The sequence below is a fragment of the Mastigoproctus giganteus genome, chromosome 10 (genome assembly GCF_048544385.1).
Source record: "Mastigoproctus giganteus isolate SK-2022 chromosome 10, ASM4854438v1, whole genome shotgun sequence".
In the NCBI taxonomy this organism is placed as follows: domain Eukaryota; kingdom Metazoa; phylum Arthropoda; class Arachnida; order Uropygi; family Thelyphonidae; genus Mastigoproctus; species Mastigoproctus giganteus.
The window spans coordinates 55,749,999-55,776,405 of record NC_143584.1 but is presented as its reverse complement, the minus strand read 5'-3'; the positions used below and the strand labels follow the sequence as shown (position 1 = coordinate 55,776,405).

Sequence of the window (26,407 nt, the reverse complement as noted above, 5' to 3'; positions counted from 1 at the left end):
TGCAGCAGAAATAGTATGTCTATGAGACAGCGAGTGGAGAGACTCTGTTAGAAAGGAGTCATTAATTAACCTAACTGCCCTCTTCTGAATGGAATGTAGAAGCCTGAAAGAGGTTTTGGGGGCACTGCCCCAGATGTGGAAACAATATTTCATGGTAAGGCAGATTTCAGATTTGTACAGAGTTAACAGCTGTTTGGAAGAAAGTAACACCATGAATGAAAGGAAAATCCAAGTTTTTTTAGATGCAGAATAAGCAATATTGGTAATGTGCTTGTGCCAAGAGAGATTAGAAGTCAGGGTAATCCCCAAAAGAGATATATCAACTTGCCTAGAAATCGGAGTGTCACCAAAGATAACCGTAGGAGCTGAAAAATCCTTTTTGCGAGATATAATATAAGACTGAGTTTTAGAAGGATTGAAATCAACTAATTTGTCTTTGCCCCACTGGAGATCGGCATTTAAGGAATTTGAAGCTGACAGTGCAGGGCAAGGTTTCTCAAAATGGAAAGTGGAATGCAATTTGCAATCATCAGCAAAACTATGGATACGATTTCCAGTCAATGGAAGAAGGCCATTAATATACAAGAGGAAAATAGTGGGGGGAAGAACTGAACCTTGAGCGACACCGGCATTAGTTGAGAAGATACAAAACAGAGAACCATCTACCATCACCCTCAGTGAGCGATCAGAGAGAAAACTGGATAACCAATTACAAAAAACAGTTGGCAAACCATAAGATGGAAGCTTGTTTAGAAGACCTTTAGGCCAAACATGATCGAAAGCCCTTTGAGAGGTCAAGAGCAACTGCTTGTGTTTTTCCGAACTTGTCACCCTTTTTAGGAACTGGCTGGATATGAGCAAATTTCGAAGCAGAAGGAAAAGCACCTTTGGAATAAGAAGTGAAAAAAGGTGGCAAAGAACAGAAGTAAGTTCAGGAGCACAGGTTTTGAGAACAAGTGGAGAAATACCATCAGGACCTGGAGCTTTCTTAGCATCAAGATTTGTCAAAATCCTTCTGACATCCTTTTGACGGAAGACCACAGGAGGCATCGAATGGAGCTTGTTGGGAATGGTGGGAGGTGTTTTACCAAGATCATTAATACATGAGTTGGAAGAAAAATTGGATGGATGCTAGCAGGTCACCTTTATCCTTGGCTGAAGTGAAAACACAACTATCTGGTTTGGACAGAGGTGGGAGCAGAGATGGGCAAAAGTTGCAGCCAATAGCTTTGGCAAGAGAACAGAATGCTCAGCTACCATTAGGGCAAGAAGCAAGTTTTCTATTCTTAGCCTGTTCTAACTCTAGTTTAGACTGATTAATAACTGCTTTACAAATGTTGCGAGCTTTGGTGTAGGCAGAAAATGAAACTGAAGAATTAGAAACAAGCCAATTATGATATGCAATGTTCTTCTCTTGGACAGCATTAGCACATTTATTGGAAAACCAAGGTTTAGATAAAGGACGAGATTTTAATGTGGAGTGTGGGATAAAGGATTCCATTCCTGCTAGAATAATTTCACTGACACAGTCTGACCAATGTTGACATCAGAAATTTTGAAACTGTAATCCGACCAAGGAAAAGAAGAAAAGAAATCTCGCAGGTCATCCCATTTTGCATTCTTGTAATGCCAAACAACACTAGGTTGGGAATAGCCATGAGATAAAGGTTCCATTGGAGAAAAGACAACCACCAAGTTGTGATCTGAAGTGCCTAAAGGACCTCTCACTTCGACCGTGTACTTAGAAGGGTTGTTTGTGAGAAAAAGTTCAAGCGTATTGGCTATATGATTAGGATTGTCCGGTATTCTTGTAAGTAAATGAACAACCTGTGCTAGATCATTGTAACTGCAAAAGCCTCAGCATCCCGACCTGCTGGGTCGGTGTGACTAGAAAACGGAAGCCAGCTGGAGCTGTGAACATTAAAATCATCAAGGAAAATTACCTCACTGTTAGGAAAGTTGGACTGGAGAAAGTCAAGTTGCAAAGAGGTCAAAGAGCTCCAAGTGATTAGTAGAGTTGGGAGAATGGTAGAGACAACAGATGAATTTGACACAGTGAGGTAGAGAGATTTTAAGCCAGAGAAGATCGAAAAGAGGAGATTCCAAATTACCAAGTCTCTGACAGGGAATATCGGAACGGGCACACGTACCACCTTTGATGCGAAAGGAATCATACAGCAAATAATTTGGGCAACTGAGATGAGCAGTAATTGAATCAACCGATAACTGGGATTCTATCAGAAAAAGTATGTGGGGTTTGGCAGACTGCAAGTGGAAATGGACATCCATTGAGATTAGAATTGAGACCATGTATATTTTTTAAATGATTTAGGAAATGTTTGGGAGGTTTAGATCTTTTTGCAGATAAGCTTACTCTATTAGTTTGACAATTCATGGTGTATTCAATAGTAAGAAAAAGTGGGGGGGGTGCTGTATGAAGTAATGAAATTTTTGGATATGGCGTACACATGGTAAGAATATACCCAGATCCTTGACATAACTTGGTCTCAACAATGCTCTCCGCATACACACTACTCGGACTCCCTCCAGTCACTATCTGGCAGAGTAGAGGTAGCAAGATTATACACTAGCTGATCCGGAAGCTTCCTAAAGAGTTACCAATAGGTTCTGTCCGGTGTACTAACTAGTGGCTGGCTTGCAAACACTGTTTTAGAGCTGTACCCTCGAAATGTAAGAAAGATTGGATCTCACCACGACGTTCTTCATAACCTCAAAAGTCATACTGCATGCTGGAAGAGGTGGGGAAGGGTTGACCGGAACTTAGCTCTGGAGACTAAACATGGGTTCCACCACTTCAATCCTCCCATAAGTAAAGTGGTGGTATTGCACCGGTTGATGAGAGTCATCTACCACCTAGTACTGCCTGATAACACACATGGGGCGACATTCCTCCATGTGGTGTGGGCAACACACCTCGACCCCTGTTTACATTGGTTCACACCTGAGTGGTCACCCACCGTGTGCTTGTGTATGGAGGTTATAACCAGGATTACTAACAGTCCCACCATCGTGAAGGTGCAAGCAGAGGATTTGGCTGTCACAGACCGCCCAGACTTCGCTAAAATTGGGTCCATTTGACTTGAATGTCACCCGAATATCAGTTCCACCAGCGTTTTAGACTCCCAGATAACAAGTACAGCTTGTCTGGCATATCTGAGAGAATATCTGTGACAACCTCAAGGACCTAGTGTTATAATTTATAGTTATAATCCTCTGCTGATACTGATGACACTGCTGCAAGTTACATAGAAACTTCCAGTATCTGCTATATCAATACAAAAACAATTGCGGCAAATTCGAATGCTGCTGTTATTTCAATGCCAGCAAAAATTGACCATGGTTTTCTATACTATTACAAGGCCAAGTAAAGAATAAATGCTCCAAATTAATCAGAAAATCAGAAAAAATACTATACTACTAAATTTAAATGAAAAGTTTTACAAAAACAATCATTTCAAATCAAAGCGGCTTTGAACACGTCTGTCCCATGTCTGGATTTCTTGAGATTTCAGCTAAAAAGACATCTTGCTACGACAATACACACTTGAAACGACCTCATCATACACGCTGTTTAGAAACAGAATGGTGTAAGTCAGACTTACTTCACCATTGATTCAACTTTGTGCTCCTTTCGGTCGAAGCATCTGCGTTCAAAAAAAATAAGATTCTAATTTCTCAGCTAAGTTTATGCCTTCTCATATGCTTTTTATTCCCCATTATCTGTGCTATCATCCTCTGATGCCATTTCCACCCAATCTGCTTCGCCAGCCTCATTTTCTACCAGCAATTCTTTAACATCTTCAGTAGTCGTATCATCAAAGCCTTCCCCCTCCTACCAAATTAGGAATTTATACTATCACACTGATTCTGTTTTCTGCCAATTCAACCATATTTCCTGAATGAACTGACTCTGGCCATACATTTTTCCGACCTGCATTTAATGTTGATGGTTTTACTTCTTTGATCGATAAAGCTATGATTCCGATACAGTCCACAATTGAAAAATGTTTCCATGCCTGTATCACTTCAGTAGATTCAGAATCAATTTTTTTCAGAATCCATTGTAAAGGTTTTCTGATATAATGAGTTTTAAAGGTAGATGTAATGCTTTGATCTAATGGATGAATTAAAGAATTTGTTATTATGGTAGGAACATTTCTCCAACATTTGGATGACTTAAATCTTTTGGATGGCCTGATGCATTATTCAATAGTAATAAAACTTTTGAAATCTTTTTTTTTTTTTTTTTACCACTTTAAATAGTTTTCCACAGCTGGCACCTAACAATTTAAAAACTATTCTTTAAATAAATTGACAGTTACCCAAATTATGCATGAGTTTCTTAGGTATAATTTAGGTCTGGAATTTAATTCACAACAAAATAAATTATTCAATATTGTTCTTAAGAACAAAGCTTAGTAATACATTCCTTAAAAGTCACAAACTGTACACTTTGAAGTCACAATTTTTTATGTATAAATATATATATATAAAATAGATAAAATATTTTATACAGGGTGATTCGGGAGAAATAGTAAATATTTTGGGAGGTTATAGTTAGGTTATAGGAGTTATACAAATTATTCTGAGTAAAAAAGTTCATATAAACATGTGTCCAATTCTCAATAGATACGGAGTTACAGCTGTTTGAAACTGGCGTGCACAAAGCCTTTATGAGAGGTATTAAAGAATGATAAATTACTTATTGTTTATATTTATTCACTTTTTGAATGATACAAAACACAAATAATTGACAAATTTTTTACAGTTCACAATAAATGTTCGAAAATCCCACCACCAACCTCAGTGTACTTTGCCACTCTTGTGGTAATATGACCTGTTGTTCTTCTGAGGTCATCTTGGTCCCCCTTTATGAGGACAGCAGTATCCAAAATGCAAGTGAGAATTCATCTCTTATATTCACCTTTTCTTTGTATACTGCGCTTTTCATCCATCCCCACAAACAAAAATCTAACAGTGAGGTTTTGGAGACCTCGGTGGCCACTGATCGGGACCACAAGGCAATCCATCGCTTAGGGAAAGTTCGATTTAGATGTTGTATCACCAGATGGGTATAATGTGCAGGAGCTCTGTCATGTTGAAACTACATACCAATTCCTGTAGCCAAGGGAGCATCCCCCAATAGTAGTGGAGGTTAGTTTTGCAGAAATTCTAGGTAAGCGGACCCTGTAAGACGATTTGGTGACACAACAGGCCCAGTCAACTGATTGTCGATGATACCGCACCACACGTTTACAGAGAAGCAATGTTGAAAATTTGTTTCTACAGTGGCATGTGGATTTTTGTCTGACCACCTATTAGAGTTATGGGTGTTGTTGATACCGTCACTGGTGAAAGTAGCTTCATCGCTGAACAGTATTAATGGAATTAATTGGCAATTAACATTTACCAACCGACAAAATTCCATTAACTGGGTGTCATCTACTGGTTGAAAGTGTTGCACCCAATTTAAGTCAAATGGATACAAGCCGTGCTCGTGTAATGTTCGTCCTACTCTTGTTTCCGGAACACCTATATCCATAGAAATCCTTCATGTGCTAATGACAGGAGTACATTCTACCGACTGAAGAATGTTTTCTATTTTATCCACATTTTGTTCATTTGCACATTCAGAAGAAATATGAGCACTGGGAACTGTACCAGTCTCACGCAGCTTGGTGTAAACACTCTTGAATCCGGTATTCTGTGGTTAGGAAACCGTCAATGGTATTCTCTACAAGCAGCAGTAGCACTTTCACCACAAAAACCAAAATGGAACAGCATATTTAGTATGTATTTAGCAACACCAAACAGCATCAAGTTATAACTGCTTCTTGGTCACATCTGATTCGGGGAGCTGCATTCTCCAGTTTCAAACAGCTATATCTCTGTATCCATTGAGAATTGGACACATGTTTATATGAACTTTTTTACTCAGAATAATCGATACTATAACCTCCCAAATATTTACTATTCCTCCTGAATTACTCTGTGTATATTTATTGGGATTTCCCTTTTTTTTTTTAATGGCGACTAGTGAGTCAACAGCAGGGATTCACAAAAAAGAATGGAAATGTTGAAAAATTACATCCAGCATAATAGTAGGGGTTTCCCACCCCCCACACGAAAGCTCAAAAAGTACTGTGTTATACGAGGTTTGCCACAATTCTCTAACTGTGTTAGAGTGAAGTTGTGCTGTGGAAGTACTGTGTTATGCGAAGGTTGCCTATATTTTATCTTTATTTTCATGTATTGAAAGCAGTATTGCATAATATGAATTATCTGCTGAATTCTAAATGTTGCCTATTAAATAGGAATATTTTGTTGGAAAGTAATATAAAGGTAAATTTATTTTATATATAGGAATATAATTATCTGATTTTCATAATTATTCCTTTTTGGGGAAAAATTTTTTTTTTTTTTTTTTTTTTTTTTTTTATGATTCCTACCAAAGGCCACATTGGTATTGTAAAGGATGCTACTGAATCAACTGCGAGGGTAGAACTACATTCTAAATGTCAAACAATATCTGTTGATCGTACTAGGATTGCTGTTGTTGGGTAAGTATAAACATAGGGAAGCACAATGCTTTCATAGTCCCTCCCCACTTCATTTCCCACCTACCCTGGCACTCACTCATGTGCGTGTGCAGCATTAGTTCCCATATAAGTCGGATATGAAAGTTTGGAAATAGTAATCAGCAGAAAGGCAAGCCAAGCAAGGAGCAAATACAAAAAATCAACATTAACAAAAACAAAGGGGAGTTATCGAAATTAGGAATTGCAAACTGTAGAGGGAATACAATCATGAAATAATTCAGATAAATAGCTAATTAAAACGAATTTAGCCCCACTATAAGTAGAATTGCAGAATCAACCACAACACTCGAACATGATTGTGTAAGAAAATAAATTTAGCAGGGATGCTATGTGGTACTTATACTGCCACTGTCGCCTAATTCTCTTATTTGAGCTTGCTCTCTCTCTCTCTCTCTCTCTCTCTCTCTCTCTCTCTCTCTCTCTCTCTCTCTCACTCTCACTCAGTGGTTTGGTATTGATATGAAGTTGATCTGTTATAATTTTTCACTGCATAAGGGCCACCATTTTCAAATCTGTTACATTGGGAAGCTGATTAGTTTGAGGCCAGTGATTCCATGGCCATTGTTAGCCCTGTGGCCTTCTAATGATCAATTTATTTTCACTGTCCAAATCCAGTAATTCATTGTAATTGCCATTTCATCTAAATTATTTCAGAAATGTATTCCTACAATTCCCTATTCTTCATTCAGTTCCCCCACCCCCCAGCTTATTTGTTATTGTTAATGCCTGTTTTTTTTTTTTTTTTATTCACACCTTACCTGGCTTGCCTTTCTGTTGACTATTATTTATTAAATTTACATATCCTACTTGTGTTATTTGATAATGTGCAATAGGTAATGCAGTTTGCATTACCTACTGCACATTATTAGTTTTTACTAGTTTTTTTTTTCTCTCTCTTTTGTCTGTCTTTATTTTCCTTTTTCTTTTTAGTATTACTTTAAGTAAAATTTCTTTATATATATGTATAGCTTCTTCTACATACATTGAATACACTGTATTTGAGCTACCGTGGTATTAATTATATCTTATTGTAGTTTATTCAAATTTTTTATTTAAATGAATGCAGCAAGCCCCCGTTATAACGCGGTTCGCTTTATGCTGATTCGCTATAATGCTGTTCTTATATTATAACCCATATCTGACTATAACGTCTTTTTACATATTGCATTTTTGGCATATTTAATGAAATCATATCATTTTATGGAGTCAATAGCTTGAAAATGAATATCAAAACAGCATTAAAATGTTTCCCACGCCGATTTGAGAAATTTCCTCGCACGCTAATTTAATTGCAGTACAATGACTTGTTATGTAGTTCCGAGATCAACATTGTAAAAAATGATCAAGTATATTGCTTGTAATATTTGCGTTGCATTTATCCAAAGTCTAGTCGTCACTCAGTACAGTATTAGACATTGTGCGTAACGGACAGTTTACTTGAACATTGTATCATAATTAATGCAACCAACGCAGTTAAATTTTCGAAGAGCTAATAATGGCCAATAAGAATGAAAAAAGCAACAATATCTGGGCGCAGTACAAAGACTATAAATGTAAGAAAAAGACTGAATTTGAAAATGAAATTAGACGTTTTGAAGCGAATTGATTCTGGTCAACGACAAGCGGATGTGTGCCGTAATTTAGGACTTGCAACTTTAACTGTAAGAACAATTATAAAAAAATAAAGAATTAATTTTAGCAGCGGAACGGTAGCTGTTCCACTGCAAGCAACTAGGACTAGGCCAGCTATTAGGATTGAAATGGAAAGACTTGTAACTAATTTTATTGAAGATAATATTCCAATGCAGAATTCAGTTAAGTTAAATATTAAAAAAAAAAAAAAAAAAAAAAGAGAGAGAGAAAGAGATTAGCCAATATGATGATCTGAAGAAAACTTGCCTAAAAAAAAAAAAAAAAAGTGGAACCATTTAAAACTAGTAAGGGCTGGTTGAATAGATTTAAAATCCAGGGAGAAGCCGCTAGTGCAGATCAAGTAACCGAAACTTTCAAAAAAGAACTTGTTAAAATTATTGAAGAGGGGTATTATGTGCTATACTTCTCAACAAGTTTTTAACATAGATGAAGCAGGACTTTTGTGGAAACGAATGCCTAAAAGAATTTTCATATTGAAAGAAGAAAAAACATGCCAGGTTTCAAAGTGGCGAAGGATTGGTTGACTTTATTGTTGGGTGGTAATGCTGAGGGGGATTTAAAATTAATACCCATTTTAGTTTATTTGGAAGAGGGCCAAAGTTCAACCCAAAATCGACACATTTTTCATGATTAAATTCATCAATTAAATTAAATCAATTAAAATCAATTAAATTCATTATTTTAATTGGAATTTAAAGTTTACTTTTGATATGTAAGTAGTTACCACATAATTATATACAGGTGACCCCCGCTTAACGCTGATAGTTCGTTCCTGGAAAACAGAGCGCTAAGTGAATCTGCGCTAAGCGAGCGCCATATTCCCATAAGGTAACATATGTATTTGTGAGTTGCGGTCTATTCCATAGGATATTTTCTAATCAATAATAAATGGTAGTGAAAATATGCACCAATGTCGATTAAAAATATTCAATATTCAAAATTTTGTACATATAAAATATTCTTCATTATATACACATATAATTATGAGGTAATTAACTAACGAAAATCATGAATTTATTAATTCGATGGCCCTGTGCTCTCGAGTTTTCGTATCTTTGGACTGAAAAATGTGTCAATTTTGGGTTGTGCTTTGGCCCTCTTCCTCTCATTGTACAACATCATGTAGGGATTCATTTCTTTTTTCAAATTTCTTATTACCTTGGTACTTCGTTCCATGTCAGGGTCGTTCTCCCGGAAATAATCACACATTTTTTCGAAGTGTTCAAAAGCTTCACTAAGTCCTTTTGCAGTCAGCGACTTCATCGGTTCTTCATCTATAGTATCTTGATCATCATCTCCCTCAATAGCAAGCTCTTCTTCTTTTATAATTTCCATTAGTTCTTCATTAGAGAGGCCATCCCTGTCGTTGTCGATCATCTCTTGTAGGATGTCTTCGTTAATTTCGTGTAATCCTGCTTCTTTTCCGAGCTCAACAATTTGTGTTTTAACATTTTCAACGGAATCATCAGGTTCCTGGGAATGCTTTATGCAATTTTTCCAAACTTTCCTCCACACTCCATTCATGGTTTTCTGAGTCACTTCATCCCAGGCACTTGAAATGTTGTAGATGGCGGTTTTAATGTTATAGGATTTCCAAAACTCCTTTAAGCTCGGTACATTTTCAGTGTTGATGGCTTTAATAGCTTGGGAAAAGGTGTTCCTTATGTAGTACGCTTTAAATGTTGCAATTACTCCTTGGTCCATTGGTTGGATCAGAGACGTAGTGTTTGGAGGCATGTAAAAAACTTTTATGTGATTGTTCAAGTCTTCTAAGCTCTCTTTGCTTGGGTGTCCTGGCGCATTGTCCATGATTAGAATAGCTTTATAACCAATGTTATTTTTTGCACAATATTTTTCCACTGCAGGACAGAAGAACTCAGCATACCAATCAATGAAAAGCGGCCTGGTTACCCAAGCTTTTTTATTAGCCTTCCAGATTACAGGTAGGTTTGATTTAGCTAAACCTTTAAGAGCCCTTGGATTTTCGGAATGGTAAACTAAAAGGGGTTTTAATTTAAAATCTCCCGCAGCGTTACCACCCAACAACAAAGTTAACCGATCTTCGCCGCTTTGAAGCCTGGCATGTTTTTTTCTTCTTTCGATATGAAACTTCTTTTAGGCATTCGTTTCCAAAAAAGACCTGTTTCATCTATGTTAAAAACTTGTTGAGCAGTATAACATCCCTCTTCAATAATTTTAACAAATTCTTTTTTGAAAGTTTCGGCTCCTTGTTGATCTGCACTTGCAGCTTCTCCCTGTATTGCTACGTTGTGCAGGTTATAGCGCTTTCTAAATCTATCAAACTAGCCCTTACTAGCGTTAAATGGTTCCACATTTTTTTCAGGTTGAGCTTCCTTTAAATCTTCATATAGGCTCTTCGCTTTTTCTTTAATAATAATTGAACTTAGAGGAATTCTACGTTGAATGTTGTCTTCAATAAAATTATGTAGAAGTTTCTCCATTTCAATCATAATAGCCGGCCTAGCCCTGGTCAATTTAGTTGCCTGCAGGGGAACAGCTGTTTTTCCAGCTGCTAAAATTGATTCTTTATTTTTTATGATTGTTCTTACAGTTGAACCTGCCAGTCCTAAATTATTGCACACATCCACTTGTCTTTGACCGGAATCAATTCCCTTCAAAACGTCTAATTTAATTTTCAAACTCAATGTTTTTCTTACCTTTCCAATCTTTGCACCGTGTCCAGACATTGTTGCTTTTTCATTCTTATCCGCCATAACTCTCTGCAAATGTAACTGCGTTGCACTGATTGTGATACGATGTTCGAGTACAGTAAACTGTCTGTATGTCTAACACTGTATGCACTGAATGCTATCTAGAATTCCTCTGGCAAGTGAGCTGAAGACGGTGACAAATGTTTTATTTATCTGAAAAGTCCGATTTTACCGTGCAGTGAAATCGAATGGTTGTTTATTGCAGGAAAAGTACTGTAAATCAATTATGGTTGACTCATGGAGAATGTTTATGGAATTTCCAAAACAGTAAAACAAACAAATTTTATGTACTTCGGGTAACCACAAGGTCAGAGGAGTTCAGAAGACAAGAGAATACTGTACAAGAAACAGCACCGCATTTAGCACTGATGGGATTGATTGTGTGAAAAACATTTCGCAAGTTATAGTTCCCACAGTAAAACAAAAGAAGAGATAGGGAGTAAATCTATTTTTAGTATCTTTCTATTACAGGTCAGAACAGAAAATGCAGACTTCGTAACAACATATGACACTGGATGGTAAATTTTTTCAACTTGAGTACAGTACTAAAAAAGAATTTCTCCCTTGAAACTATCCACACCAAGAAAATAAGAGCATATTGAAAGTTTCAATTTTGTACATAGAGTAGAAATTATAAAAAATAATTACTGTAGTTAATTTCATGGTGGCTATTTTCTCCTTTTGCCAAAAAAAAAAAAAAAAAAGGCTCAAAACAGACTGGACTGAAGACGGATTTGCCAAAAATTCAATCTGTATGCTAGTAAAATAGCGTTACAGTGAGTTTTGACAGCGTTATAATCAGATACGGGTTATAATGTAAGAACAGCGTTATGGCGAATCAGCGTAAAGCGAACCGCGTTATAACAGGGGCCTGCTGTAATGTAATGCAGAATATTTTATATGTACAAATATTTGAATATTAAATATTTTGACTGACATTTGTGCATCTTTTCACTACCGTTTATATTGATTAGGAAATATCCTATGGCACTGACCGCAACTCACAAATACATATCTTACCCATAAGGTAACAATAAGGTTAACAATATGGGTAACCATAAGGTTACCCATAAGGGAATGGTTTCCAAACTTTGTTACTATGCCCCCTTTTAAAAGAAATCTAATCTTGGCGCCTCCCCTTATATTTCATAAAATATAATACAGACACATTTTTAAATGGTAAAAGTATTAATATAAAAAATGAAAAAAACGTAATTGACAGAATAATAACAAGGTTATTATTCTGTCAATTACGAGATGGATGTGCTTGTTTATTACCACAAAGTTTATCAAATCTAGGTGTCATTGGGGAGAGTGCTACTCGTAGTGTTTTTTTTTTTTTTTTTTTTTTTTTTAATACTAAACGTGCTCAATATTTGGATTTCATTGCAGCTAATGCAGAAAATCCCGTTTCACATAAATATGATGTTACGAATGGCAGCAGTACTTGCATTGCTTTGCTTGACAAAGTATTATATTCTTCACTTCGATTCAACTAAAATTGAACTAGGCTTTCACTCTGAAATTTTTGTTTCAATGAAGTATCGCATGATAATTCTATCAATTTTTCCTTTTCAATAGTTGTCAATCCGAATTCATCATCTTGTTCATCGACAAATGGATTCTGTATCCACACGAACTATGTAAAATCAAGATCTTCGAAATAATGTGAAAAGTGCATTAGCAAACCATCCAAGTGTTTAGTAAATAGATTTTTGTTTGCTTCAATATTAACTCTGGCGCAGAAATCATATAAAAGTGGAAACATGTCGAACTTATTTTTTTGTAAATTTGATTTCCATAGCTGCAATTTTTTTATGAATGCTTTCACTTTGTCTTTTTGAATCAGTGAATGCATTTGTGGTCCTTGCATTGATTTATTCAAAACACTCAATTTTCCAAAAATTTCAACCAAATAGGCAAGTTTAACAATAAAGTTATCATTCCTAAATAAATTTGCCTCTTCATTATGATTTTCATCAAGAAAAATTGCAATCTCTTCTTTGAGTTCAAACACCCTTTGAATCACTTTTTCACGAGATAGCCAGCACACTTCACAATAGTATAGAAGTGAGGTATAATTAGCTTCCATATCTTCACACAGCTTTGCAAACAACCTAACTTTTAAAGGACTGTTTTTTATGTAGTTTATAACTTTCGTAACTTTTGTAAAAATGTTAAGTTCCTCGCTCATATTTTTTTACACGAGCTGCTCTGTGAAGCATGCAGTGCTTCCAGATAACTTCGGGTGCTTTCTTTTTAACTAATGTGTCCTGGCATTGACTATGCTCCTTCAGTATAGAGTCCAATGCAGTTATTCCACTTTATGTCGTTCTCATCAAAATAAGTGTCAATTATGTTAAAATTTTCATTGGAGTGGCCTTTCCAGGAATGGGGGTTGCAAAATAATATATCTTCCATTATATTAGTTTCTGCAATATATCGAACATATGCAATTAAATGAGCATCTTTAGCTACATCAGTTGCCTCATCTACTTGTATGGAGAATTTCGAAGTATGCAGTCGAGAAACTAACTGATCGCAAAGATCTTCAGATATATCATCGATTCTTCTGCCAACTGTATTATCAGCAAGCAGTATTTGTCGCAACTGTTTTGCATATGATTCGCCGAACATTATTTTAACCATATCAATAGCTGCTGGCAAAACTAGAGTTTCTCCTATTGTGTGTGGTTTTTACATTTCGCGATTCTGTAAGAAACTTGGTATGACTAGCAATGCATTTGATGGAACAGAAACTATTTTTTTGAACGTTTGCTTTTGTTTATTAAACTCATCTAATTTTCTTTGAAAAAATTCTATGGGCTTACCAACGTATTCAGAATGCATAGTTTTAAGGTGCCGTTTTAATTTTCCTGGTCTCATACTATCTGCAGCCAAAACTTTTGTACAAAACAAACATTGGTTTTTTCCAAGCCATCTATAATAACACTTGTGAATCCTAATGATAAATAGGATGAATTGTATTTTCTTGTCTTGGGAGTTCTACCTCCTTGTTCCCTGTTGCTTGTATTCTCACTACCTTTACTTGAATGTATCAGCATCAGTATCTTCATTATTAGTGGATTTTCTCTTGTAACCAGTCAAAATTTATCCATTCGTCTAAAACTATTAGGATTAAATTTATATTCTTAAAAAAATACAACTTCTAAATTACTAATGATTATTATCAGTAAGTAATTAAGCCAAAAATAATAAAAAACACAATCGCACACTGCTGAAACCATATTTTCAACCATGCAGCTAATGCTATACTATGCAATCTACCTATATATGTCATACATAGTACGCACTAAATTATATATATTACATTACATCATATCAATCATAATTCATCAATCCATTTCAGCAAAATATATTTTTTTTTTTTTCCAAATAAATGTTAATCTCATGTTTATATCGAAGTTAGAGTGAGATAGGTGGCGGTAAATGCTTTAAAAAATAGGTTATAAAATTTAATGATATGTTATGAAAGTTTATTTATATGTATATATTTTTTTATTTATATATGTTATGTTGTGAAAATTACATTTCTGTAATTTTTCGTGCCTCCTTTTGCACTAGTCCCCGCCTCCCAGTTTGGAAATCGCTGCCTCATGGGAATGCGGTGCTTGCTTAGTGCGGATTCACTTAGCACCTCTGTTTTTCCGGAACAAATTATCAACGTTATGCGTGGGTCACCTGTATAGGGCTCGGTCAAAGGATTATGTAATTCTAGGTCATAATAAAAATAGACACTTGAACTACAGTGGGTGCCAATTATTGTGATCACATTTGATTTATAAAAAAAAAAAAAAAAAGATAGCATTAAGCAGCTGATAACATTTAAAAAGGGTTTTTTTTTTTTTTTTTTTTTTGTGATGAAATATAAAGTTATCTTACCAATATTTATTTATTATCCAGTCCAGTATATATAGTACTCTACATACACTCTGTGAATGCTGAATTATGACTCTCCCTCATCAAATCAAAAGTGGTGGACTTGGTGAAAGTTCATTGTGAAGTGTTCACTGAAAGGGAAGACCCTATAATTTGATGAATCATTAACGAAATTGGTATCAGAATCTCACTGAATTACAATATCAGCTGAACTAGGAATTATATGCCCAATTTAACACTGAAGATACTGTAACAAGCTGTTAAAAATTAGTCACTCCATAAAATGTACTCCTCTGTTTTAAATTTTATAATATTGCTGCATCACCTCTTCATATATCAGTGCTAACAATGCAGTGGAAAATTTAGAATAGTCACTTCACTGTCCTTATGTAAAAACCTGTTTTATGAGCATTATAAGTGGATTGTATCGATAGAAAATTGCTAAATTAAATTAATATAATCATTTTAAATCATTTTTCTTAACTTCTTTAATGCTTTCCTTTTACAAAAGTTTTAGATGCATATAATCAAACAAATAATTCAGCAATGCAGTGTTAAGAAATCATTTTAGTTCAGCAATCCTAATTTTTTTTTTTTTTTTTTTTTTTCATTTTTTTTTAAATTCTGTGTGACAGTTTTGAAAGAGATACTGTGAGTTTCTTTTTCAAAAAACAATAAAAAAGATGGGGCTGGTACTGTCCATTGTATTGTAATATCTATACGTTCATGATGTTTTGGCTCCCAGTGGTTCTAGTTCTTCATCCTTTGCATTGGCTGTAAGAGAACCTTGTGCTCCTTTTAAATTTTTTTTTTTTTTTTTTTTGAGCATTCATAACGACCTATAAATCTCTATAGTCAAAAAATAATTATAACATAACTTTACCTTTAGACCTATCAGTGATGTTGTTTTGTCTGTTGGTCATAAAGGTAACACCATCTCTTGTTTCCTTTCCTGTCACTGTTTTTAGAAAAACTGGCCCATGATCAAATTCCAGCTTGTATTTTGAAAGTTAAGCTCTTTTTTTTTTTTTTTTTTGATTTGGTAGTTGTTGGTGCATCGGCTTCTGTGGCCATATTGCACCTCCCAAGGTTTTTGCCGTACTTTGATCCAAGCCCGAGGCGGGAATCGAACCCGCGACCTTTGGGTTGCCGGGCAGGTACTTTACCCACTCGGCTAGCCCGGTCGGCGTTAAGCTCTTGTTTCCATTTGATATGCTATTATGGAAACAAGAGTTGCATAGCATAACCTTTTAAATTTAAAAGATCTGATACAGTGGCATAGTAATTTCCATATGATATGCCAATTCAAGGTTTCAGTTATTTGATAATTGATCCTAATAATGTTTATAACATGTGAGAGACTAGTTCATTTGTTAATATATGTGATGTTTCATTATTTTATTATTATAATTGATGATTCATCACACCTTTCATTATTCTTGGTGATATTGTATCCATCTTTGAAGTGCTTATGCCATTCTGTCTCTTGATAAGCATCTTCAACAGAGGTAATCTCTATAGGAAATCTTTGTTCAAAAAAACAATTTTTAAAAATAATGATACAAAATTACTATCATCAACAGATTAGCATTAGTAGAGGGATTGATGCAAGAAAGCAAGCCTATACAGCATCAGCCAAAAAAAAAAAAAAAAAAAAAGCAAACACACTTCCATTTAACCCCTCCGTTCATTCGAAATACCTGTCCACCTGAGCCTTAAATTTATTTAGGCTATCAACTTCCACAACAAGGGATGGAAGTCCGTTCCACCAACCAACTACTCGCTGGCTAAAGGCAAATTTCCGCACATCTGTCTTTTCTCAATCTGAATTTATGCCCTCTCAGGTGATTATTCTGAGCAAGAGGAAGAATCCAATCAGCATTGAGCGTGCCCAAACCATTCAAGGCTTTATACACCTCTATCAGATAACCTCGCCGGTGCCTAGTCTCCAGACACTGTAATTTGCAAAACTTAAGCATTTCTTCGTATTCACTAATCTTGTTGCCCTTCTCTCTACATCCTTCTTGAAATGAGGCCTCCAGACCTGTATAAAGTACTCAAGGTATGGCCTGACCATTGCCTTATACAAGGGAATAAGCACCTCCTTGTCCCTGCTAGAAAAATTCCTGTATATCATTAACAAGACATTATGAGATACTCTTGCAGCCCGTCTGCACTGCTCAGAGAACTTCATATCTGCCTGCACAATTAACCCCAGGTCCTTTTCATTCTCTGTCACTATGGTACCACAGAGTTGATACGTTGCTCTCGGGTTGCTGTTTTCCATATGTAGTACTTTACATTTATCAATGTTAAACTTCATTTGCCACCTCTCAGCCCATCTGCTCAACCTTTCCAGATCCTGTTGCAGCAGCATAGCATCAGCAGTGTCTTTAACAACCCTGCCAACCTTTGTATCGTCTGCAAACTTGGACATTAAGCTTGATATACCATCATCAATATCATATATAAATACGAAAACAAGAATGGACCCAACACTGAACCCTGAGGGACTCCACTAATAACATTTAGTCCACAATGAGCAGTGTCTATTGATTACCACTCTGTCTTCTCCCACTCAACCATCCCTTTATCCATAGCAGCAATTTGCTTCCAATGCCACACTGCCTCCAATTTGTGCAGCAATCTTCCATGTGCAACAGTATCAAAAGCCTTTCTAAGATCCAAATATATAATATCAAAGTTATTCCCTGCATCCAGTTCTTTTGTGACTTCATCATAGTATCCAATCAAATTGGTCAGGCAAGACTTTCCCTTAACAAAACCATGCTGTGTCCGAGCTATAACTGAAGTGTTGTCTAGATGATCCTGCAGTGCTTCTTTAATCAGTGCCTCCATTAATTTTCCTGGAACAGAAGTTAAGCTCACAGGTCTATAATTACTTGTGTCAGCCTTTGATCCTCCTTTGTGAATTGGGGTCACATTTGCACATCTCCAGTCTATGGGTACCTCCCCTGAGTCCAAGGAAGCTCTCATAATTATGGCTAAGGGTTTGCTCACTTCCTTTGCTGCCTCCTTTAATATAAGTGGATAGATCCCATCCACCCCATGTGCCTTTCTTGTGTTTATCTTCAACAATTTCTCCTCCACTTTACTCTCAGTTATTACAAAATTATCTAGCTTACTGCCAGAGTTGAATACACCTCTGGCATTCCCCTCGCTGAATAACTCCTCGTGTGTGAATGTCGATGCAAAATATTCATTTAGTTTGTTTGCTACCTGAGTAGGATCATCAACAGTTGAACCATCGATATCAAGTGGACCAATCTGATTCATCCCCTTCCTCCTAGAGTTTACATAAGTAAAGAACTCTTTGCTGTTTTTCTTTACATCCTTTGCCAAAGATTTCTCGTAATCTGCCTTCGCCTGCCTAGCCTCCTTTGTAACTTGGTTACAGATCAGCTTATATCTATCATAGGCTTCTGTGTCACATGTTAATTTATATGTATCCCATGCATTTTTCTTCTCTGTCATATGTCTCATTAGTTCATCTGACATCCATTTAGGCCTAAACCTTGAACAATATTTCTTATTTGGTATGAAAAGCCTAGTAGCTTCCAAGATAAGTTCTTTGAATGCTTCCCATTTTGAATTTGCTGTTGGTAACATCATCAGTTGGTCCCACTGTATAGAATTTAAATATTGTCTCAGACCATCGTAGTCGCCTTTATGAAAACAAAAACCCTTTCCTTTACCCCTGATGGTAGTTACCTCTTTGAGTAAATTGCACTTCAGCACACTGTGATCACCTAGTAGTTCCTTTATCTGCAGATTCTTAATGCATGAAGAAGCACTACTGATAATCAGATCAAGAGTATTACTCTCTCTAGTTGCCTCCCGAACATGCTGATGTAGAAAACAATCATCCAATAAATCCACAAAAGCCTTGCTAGTGTGTGAGTGACCAACCTACAAATTCCAGTCAATATCCTGGAAATTAAAATCCCCCATTATAAGACTCTGATTTACTGGCCCACTCTATTTCCCTGTACAGTTTTTATTATTATACTCATCAGAGTCATTAGGTCTATAGCACTCCTAGCATTGGTGTACACGCAAGTATACATGCACCTGTTCCTATTCTTAGCTACCCTAATGCAATGACTCCCAGCAGTCTCTGAAATATCCTGAATTCTGTTTTCCAGGCTGCTGCTTATTCCAATAGAAGCAGTGCAAGAATCACTTTCACCTCTGCCAGTGACTACTGTTAATCTATTAGTCCTTGTATCCCCCCCCAAGCTAGTAGTTTTCCGACCCACCTAACACTGCCTCGTTAGCATCAGCAAATATTCTTGCACCTTTTCTATTTAAGCGTATCCCATCCCTGTAGAAGCAGTCTCTCCTGTTAACAAGTACAGACCAGGCTGAAAAAAATTCTACCCCCTTGAGCCTTGTACAATCTTTCCAGGGCCGAATTGATCGACAAGGCTCTCATCATATACTCCCTCCTATCGTGTCTGGGAAGAATTTCAGACACTTTCAAATTCAACCCTACTTCACCGCTTTTTTTTCAACAGTGACCTGTACTTGTTAAGTAATTCTGCCGGTCTCCTACTCTTAATATCATTAGTGCCAACGTGTACAACTATATCACCTTTTGTGCCCTTAAAAGATGATATCCGCTCTACAACGTCATCAACCTTTGCCCCTGGCAGACATACCCTGGTCCTGTTCCACTTATCCTTTTTACAAAGCATGTTCCCTGTTTCCCTGACAATAGTCACCAACAACTACTAGTTCCTGTGGGATCAGCGCATTCTGCCTTGGGGGTTGCCACTGTGTTGCATGATGACCGAGTGCATGCTCTGGCTTTGATGTGGGCAGCTGAGAGCTTGATGGGCCTCTCAATTTAGATCCTTCAAGGGCATCAACCCTGACCTTCAAGCTCTTATATAGGCCCATAACAACGCTGAGTTGTTGACTGATTTCATTACACTCCTTGCATCGCACACACTAAGACATCCCCCATGGCAATATCATGTCCCGTACCCGATTGCTCCACAAACATCATGCAAGCTGTGCATTTTTAAAGGCTGTGATTCAGAGGGCAACTGCCCCCTCAGTTCTCCCCTGAGCCACAGCACTCCCATTAGCTTGAGCCTTTTGCTTTGCTGCTCTGGTCTGAGTCATGATTTCGATGGCGCCTCCGTAGCCAGGTGGGAAGGAGCAGCAGTGCGTAGCACACGCTTCTTGATTAGACCGCGGTTCGAGCCCGTCACCACCAAATACGGAGGATGCGGAAAGGTCATTCAGGGAATGACCACCGCATATCCCGGAGCAATATGGCCTTAGTTGCTAATGCTCCTAAAAACCAAATAACAACAACAACAACAACATGATTTCGATTTAATTTCAATAACATTTCAATTTCAGTACAAAATTAAAACCCTAAACTTGTATCCCAACACAGTTATAACGCTATATATTTTTTTCAGTATCGAGTATTATCTACGAGTTCCGTTTATATAACTTCCGTATCACGTTATGTATTAATTAATTATGTTACATTTGTAATCTAAATCATTATATGTATTTAGTTAAAAGTACAATTTAATTGAAACAAAGTTTAGATTTTATTGATTAATTGACAATATTTTATTATATACTGTACTATACTAAGCTTACGCTATCTAGTTCGGCATATAACGTTGTGTCTTATAACAGTGGCAGCAAGTTACGAACGGTAAATCTACAACACTTAAGTAATAATTAACTTCCAAATCTCGCTGTCTAATTCAGAATAAACTAAGGATCCTGACTAGGTCTATAAGCTACTTATAGAAAATAATTTGATGTAACAATTGGTCAATAAAGCGGCTAAATATGGCTAAAAAACTTCTCGTTCAGCGGAGCTGCAACTTGTAACACGTGGATTACCCTTACCGATACTTTTATGCAATTACAAGGCCGAGTAAAGAATATATACACCAGATTAATCAGAAAATCACAAAATAATGCTATACAACTAAATTTAAATCAAAAGTTTTATAAGAACAATAATTTCAAATCAATAAATAAGAAAATCCACTTCACGGCTTTGAACACTTCTGACTCCCACTAGCCTCGTCAGCAGACAAAGTGTCTCGTTGTTTTTTGAATAGAAACCTTTGTGCATCTGCAATCAAAACACTAGATACTGTAAAAAATTTTAGCTATTCTGTATTATAAAATAAATATTTGCCAGAACATTTCTTTGCAGTAACAACATAACTACAAAAAAATTGTAGATTATTACCAAGCAGACGAGGAATTGATAAATAGCATCACCCACATTCATTATGCATATATCAGTTTATTTATTTCAGTTAAAATATTTTACCAGTAAAAAATTAACTTACGACAAATGAGGATAATGATTTTGTTTAACTCTACTGGGCGACAAGATGAGTAACTTCACAGTTTTTGAAGTACTATAACAGTATGTAATGTTAGCAATTTCTGTTGTTAATCTGTAGTTTATTTATTCCCCTTTAGACTAACGGATAGTTGTCTTTCAGTAGTGTGTTCTAAATCATAAAAAGAACAGAATTTATATTCTGATTCAGTTCAATTTGAAATCTTAAAAATATTTTAAAGTGGAGCCCACACTGAATAAGGTCTGTTATTTATACTTGTGTCCAATTAGTTCTATTTTATTACATCATCCAATGTATTATAAAAATCAACAAATAATCATGTGCCAGTTTTTAAATCTAATACAGAGGGGACTCAACTGTTTTAGAATTTTTTTTTTTTTTAATTTATTTCAGTTTTAAAATTTTCTTCCAAAAGTACTAATGAAACTATATATTCTCCAATTAGTTTGCCTAACTGACATCTCACTTATAGTTTAAAGTACTAAACCCTATGGTTTAGTACTTTAAAAGCCTAAAATGAAACAGTGATTATCAATAATAAATTATTGTATATATTTTTATAAAATCAATAATGGTTATTTCAAAGGAAAGTTTCACTTCTCAAATGGATTATTTTCAACAGCGGACCTACCAAAGGCGGACTGTCAAGCTATAGTCGAACTCCTGTTTATGGTAGTCAGACTCCAATGTATGGTGCTGGATCTAAAACTCCCATTATATATGGATCTCATACCCCACTTTATGATGGTAAGTTTATACAAATGAAATTTTTCGTATAATATTTTGATTACAGTTAATAAGTACACGGTTAAGTTACTGTTATCAGTGTTCAAAATTAAATTAAAAACTTATGCATTTTCATTCAAGAAGATCAGGAATCATAATTTTGATTTCCTTTTTTTAGATCTTATTGATGGTAAATTATATTTAATGCACATGAAAACATGTTTTCTGCAGTGTGATCTGAATAACCTCACATAGGAACCATTAAATAAAGGAGAAACTCTCAGCTTTGTGTGAGTTGATTATTGTAGCAGCAGAAAACAGGTGTTGATGCAACAAAACCTATATCCACATGTAGGTGCCATTTACTTAAAAGTAAATGGAACAGTATCAGTTATTACCCAAATCTGACATTTCATGGATTCCACATCTGTTCCTTTTCTGGAATGAACACATGATTAATATGATCTACGGATATGTTTAAATATATATATATATATGGTTTTTAAATTCAGTTCTGAAGTGGGATCTCAGATCTCCAACTTAATTCCTTCCTGGGCATCTAACCTGTTGTTCAAGCTCTCATAAACACCCATCAAATTCTGAGCTGATGTATTTTGTGTGTTTGATGTAAAATGTGAGGATCACATTTTACATCGAACACACAGAGACATCAACAAGTAGTACATTTCGTGAGGCCATGATTCCGAGGACAGCCATCCCCACCTCTCAATTCTCCCCGATCCATAGCTCCTACTACTTTGAGCCATTTGCTTTGCTGCTTTAGTTTGAAGCATGATATTCGTTCATATTCAGTTTACCTGAGAATGCTACACTAAAGTAATATACAGTAAACCCCCACAATTCGCATTATCTGTATTTGCGATTGCCGATTTAATATAAAATGAAACCTAAAAAAATGTGGGAATTTTGAAGTGGCGTGAATATTTTCCGCCATAAAAAAACATGGGCATGGCTAGAATTATCTTTCCCCGTCAAAACAGCGCTCAGTGGGGGGGGGGACAAAATCGCAAGCATGGATGTTTCTCGCTAATTCTTGTTTAGTATGTGCTATGCGCTTGTCATGGAAGGTTTCATCGTTTGCTTTTAATTTATATGCTTATAAATTGAATAAATTTATCAATTTATAAATTGATATGCTTACAAAAATGATAAATCTACCGTTTTTGGTGTAAAACAGACTTTTTCGAGTGTGTTAACGGAAGAAAGTGACTTTATTATGGACAAGTTCTTTCTAACCCCTACAAAAATATGGCTACGAATAACAAGAGAAATGTGAAAATATCAAAGATGGTGATGACATTAGCAAATAAAATTGAGTTATTAGACAAAATTTCTAATGGTGAAAGTGTCTCCTCAGTGGCAAAACATTATAAGATCAATGAGTCAACGGTACGATCAATCAAAAAATCGGAAGAAAAAATCCACCGTAGTGTCCGTGAAAAGGCACTAATTGCTTCAAAAATTTGCTCTGTAACTCGTGATGTAAATTAGAAAAAATGGAAAAGGCTTTAAATCTGTGGCTAGTAGACCGAACTCAAAATAAAATTCCGTTAAGTTCACTCATCATTCGTGAAAAGGCAAAACTCCTTTATCAACACTTTAGCGAAACTGGTGATAGCTCTGGCGGGATAAGTTTTTTTGCTAGCAAAGGCGCTAGTTTGAAATTTCTAATAAATATTACATTTAATATTAAATTGTTTCTTATTTTCATTTCGATGCCATATGCTTGCATTTCACTATGTACATAGTCATAATATGAAGGTACATATAATACATATATAGACAAAATTTTAGACTAGTTTTTCTTATATATTTCATACTTTGGAACAGAACCCCTTTATTACTATGGGAGCCATAACTCAGTATTCGCGTTTTCGATATTCACGGCATTTCTCGGGAACTTAACCCCCGCGAATAGCGGGAGTTTACTGTACTTCAATTCAATACTAAGACTCCACCAGTTATGTAGCAATATTACTCAGAAAGCTTCAGGGAAATATTCCACTGGGACACAAATCAAGATGGCTTTTCTACCTAAAAAGTCATTTACTTCCATTTTAACATACTATTTATAAACCTGCAAATTCCTAACCAGAAAGACCAGTTGGCTGCCACTCCAGTAAACCCTTCTGCACTCCTTTACCCAGTGATAAAGGGAGATTACAAAAAAATGGAAATACCTTGTGAAGCATAAAAAAAAATAATTGCCAAGATGGAGCCGGTACCTTGATGATTTGGTCTTACAACTTTTGCACAGGACAGCATGTCCATACTTCCCTTAAAATTCCCCAATACTCATCTTGATAAACTCAATACTTCCCCAATTCTCATCTTGATAAACTCAAGATGAGAATAAATACCAAGCTTTCAGTACTTCAGAATCTGACCACAGGATCCACCAAACCCAAATAATGACTGAATCCCTGTAGAGAAATTAAGCCATTATTTGGAATTGCTGTAGATTCCAGTTGACATCAAGGTCATCCTGCAAAAGTACAAAATAGTTTGCAATTATGTTTTTTATATGATTGAAGATTTCAGTGAAGATGAAACACATTTCACCATAATAACGTGAAACCCACACAATTCCAGTTTATCAGTATATTTGCAAACCCAATAAGATAAGGGTTTACTACACGTTTATAATTGATTTCACTAACAGAAAAACCCAATAAACCGGAAAGTGCAGATTGTTTTTATTGTTAATGGTCGTGACCTCCAGAAATATGCCTTAGAAAAATATCACAAAGGCATTCAAAATTGATTCTTATAATGGAACATATGGTAATGACGAAAGTGTAGTGCATTCTTCGGCTGGACAGCGTAGCCCTTCCTCTCAGCCAATAGTACAGTTTGTAAACGTGTTGGCCACATGCTTTGCTTTTGCATCATTTAGTTAAAAGTAATTTTTGTGTTACGCTTATTTGACATAAATTTATATAAACTAATGCAATTTCCATTATAAAAAAATGTCCTTTAGAGATTTAAATAACTTAGTTATGTGGCGAAATTTTCAACTTCTGAGGCCTTGGAATGAATTACACAAAAAATGTGCTATTGGGTTCACATTACGATATTTTCACAATACCTCCATTTACTCCTAAAGGATGCAAAATACGTTTCCATTTTTTTTTTTTTTTTTTTTTTTGGTGTGCACCGCCTGCCAAAAACTCATAAAATCGAATTTACGTAAGTTGAGTATTACATAAATCTGGGAGTACCTGTATATAGTAGAATTTTAACAATACAATAGGATATTATTAACAATCTGCTCTATTTGTCACCTGGGACTGATGGCCCTTATACAGACTTTGATTGTCTTATTGTGCAGCTGCCTTCTCTGCTCTTCTGAAATTTCAGTAGCCATAACACTGTGGGGTTAGTGCACGGAGACGAGTCGTGGACATAATTTTCACTAGTAATGGCCTCTGCTCTCTGAAAGTGGGAGTAGCACATTCTTCCTTGTCTTATTTGGGCAGTGGGGAGGAAACCCTGTGAAAGTGACCACATCTGTCTGATGTGGTCACTTTCATGTCACATTAATCTCCATAGGGAGTAGTAGTGCATTCAGTTCTGCTATAATGCGGTACATGTATTACTAAAAATCTCTGCATTATGGTATTTCGCACATTAAAAACAAGCGGGCTTACGGGTAAAAATAGGGATAGAAGCAGAGCACTCGGTGGGGGGGGGGGGGAGTTAGAAACCCAATAAAATTGCTAACACAGTTTTAAACATTTTAAATATTTAAAAAATAAATAAATATTAGAGTAAATATAGCACTGTAATATATACATACATACTAATTATTTTTGTTCACTGATTTTTTTTATTTTTTTTTTTTTTATTAATATTGTACAATTTAAAACAGTTAAAAAAAAAACATGTTCTTGTTTATACTCTAGTGGGACCACCAAGTCAGTGGAGCATACAATAAATCAATCAATACAAATGTTAATCATATTTAGCAGTCACAGGCTTGAACCCCAGTCCACTCAAAAAGTGTGTAGTACTTTTTTTTTTTTTTTTTTTATGTAAACCCCAAACACGAGAGGTATTAGAACCTATAATACTTAGTACCGTGCTTGAGTTTGAGGTTGAGAAGACGAAAGAAGATATTTGTTGACATTGGACTTGAACTTCTGTAGACTGTAATTTTCAGGAAATACGTATGAAGAAAGGTTGTTCCAGGAAACGGCAGTTGAATGAATAAACGAGGAAGATGAAAAGTTGGTTCTGTGAGTTTGAAGTTGGACAGTAAATGGATGTTGGCTTGTGGCTGCACGTGTTCGGACTGTTTTGAAAGAAAGAAAGAGAAAGAGCGGGGGTTATAGAAGCCACTTCAGAAGAACAGTGCCCATGGAAGTATCTGTAGAAG

At 35.9% G+C, this 26,407-nt stretch overlaps 1 protein-coding gene across 2 annotated transcripts in view; it reads left to right on the top strand.

Moving 5' to 3' along the window:
• The window catches only part of Spt5 (Transcription elongation factor subunit Spt5), a 457,857-nt gene that overhangs the window by 344,978 nt on the left and 86,472 nt on the right, over positions 1–26,407 (top strand). For both annotated transcript variants that reach the window (XM_090382503.1, XM_090382504.1), the window contains exons 20-21: positions 6,476–6,581; positions 21,905–22,029. In XM_090382503.1, the coding sequence (XP_090238629.1) occupies positions 6,476–6,581; positions 21,905–22,029 (231 nt within the window). The remainder of the gene's footprint in view (positions 1–6,475; positions 6,582–21,904; positions 22,030–26,407) is intronic.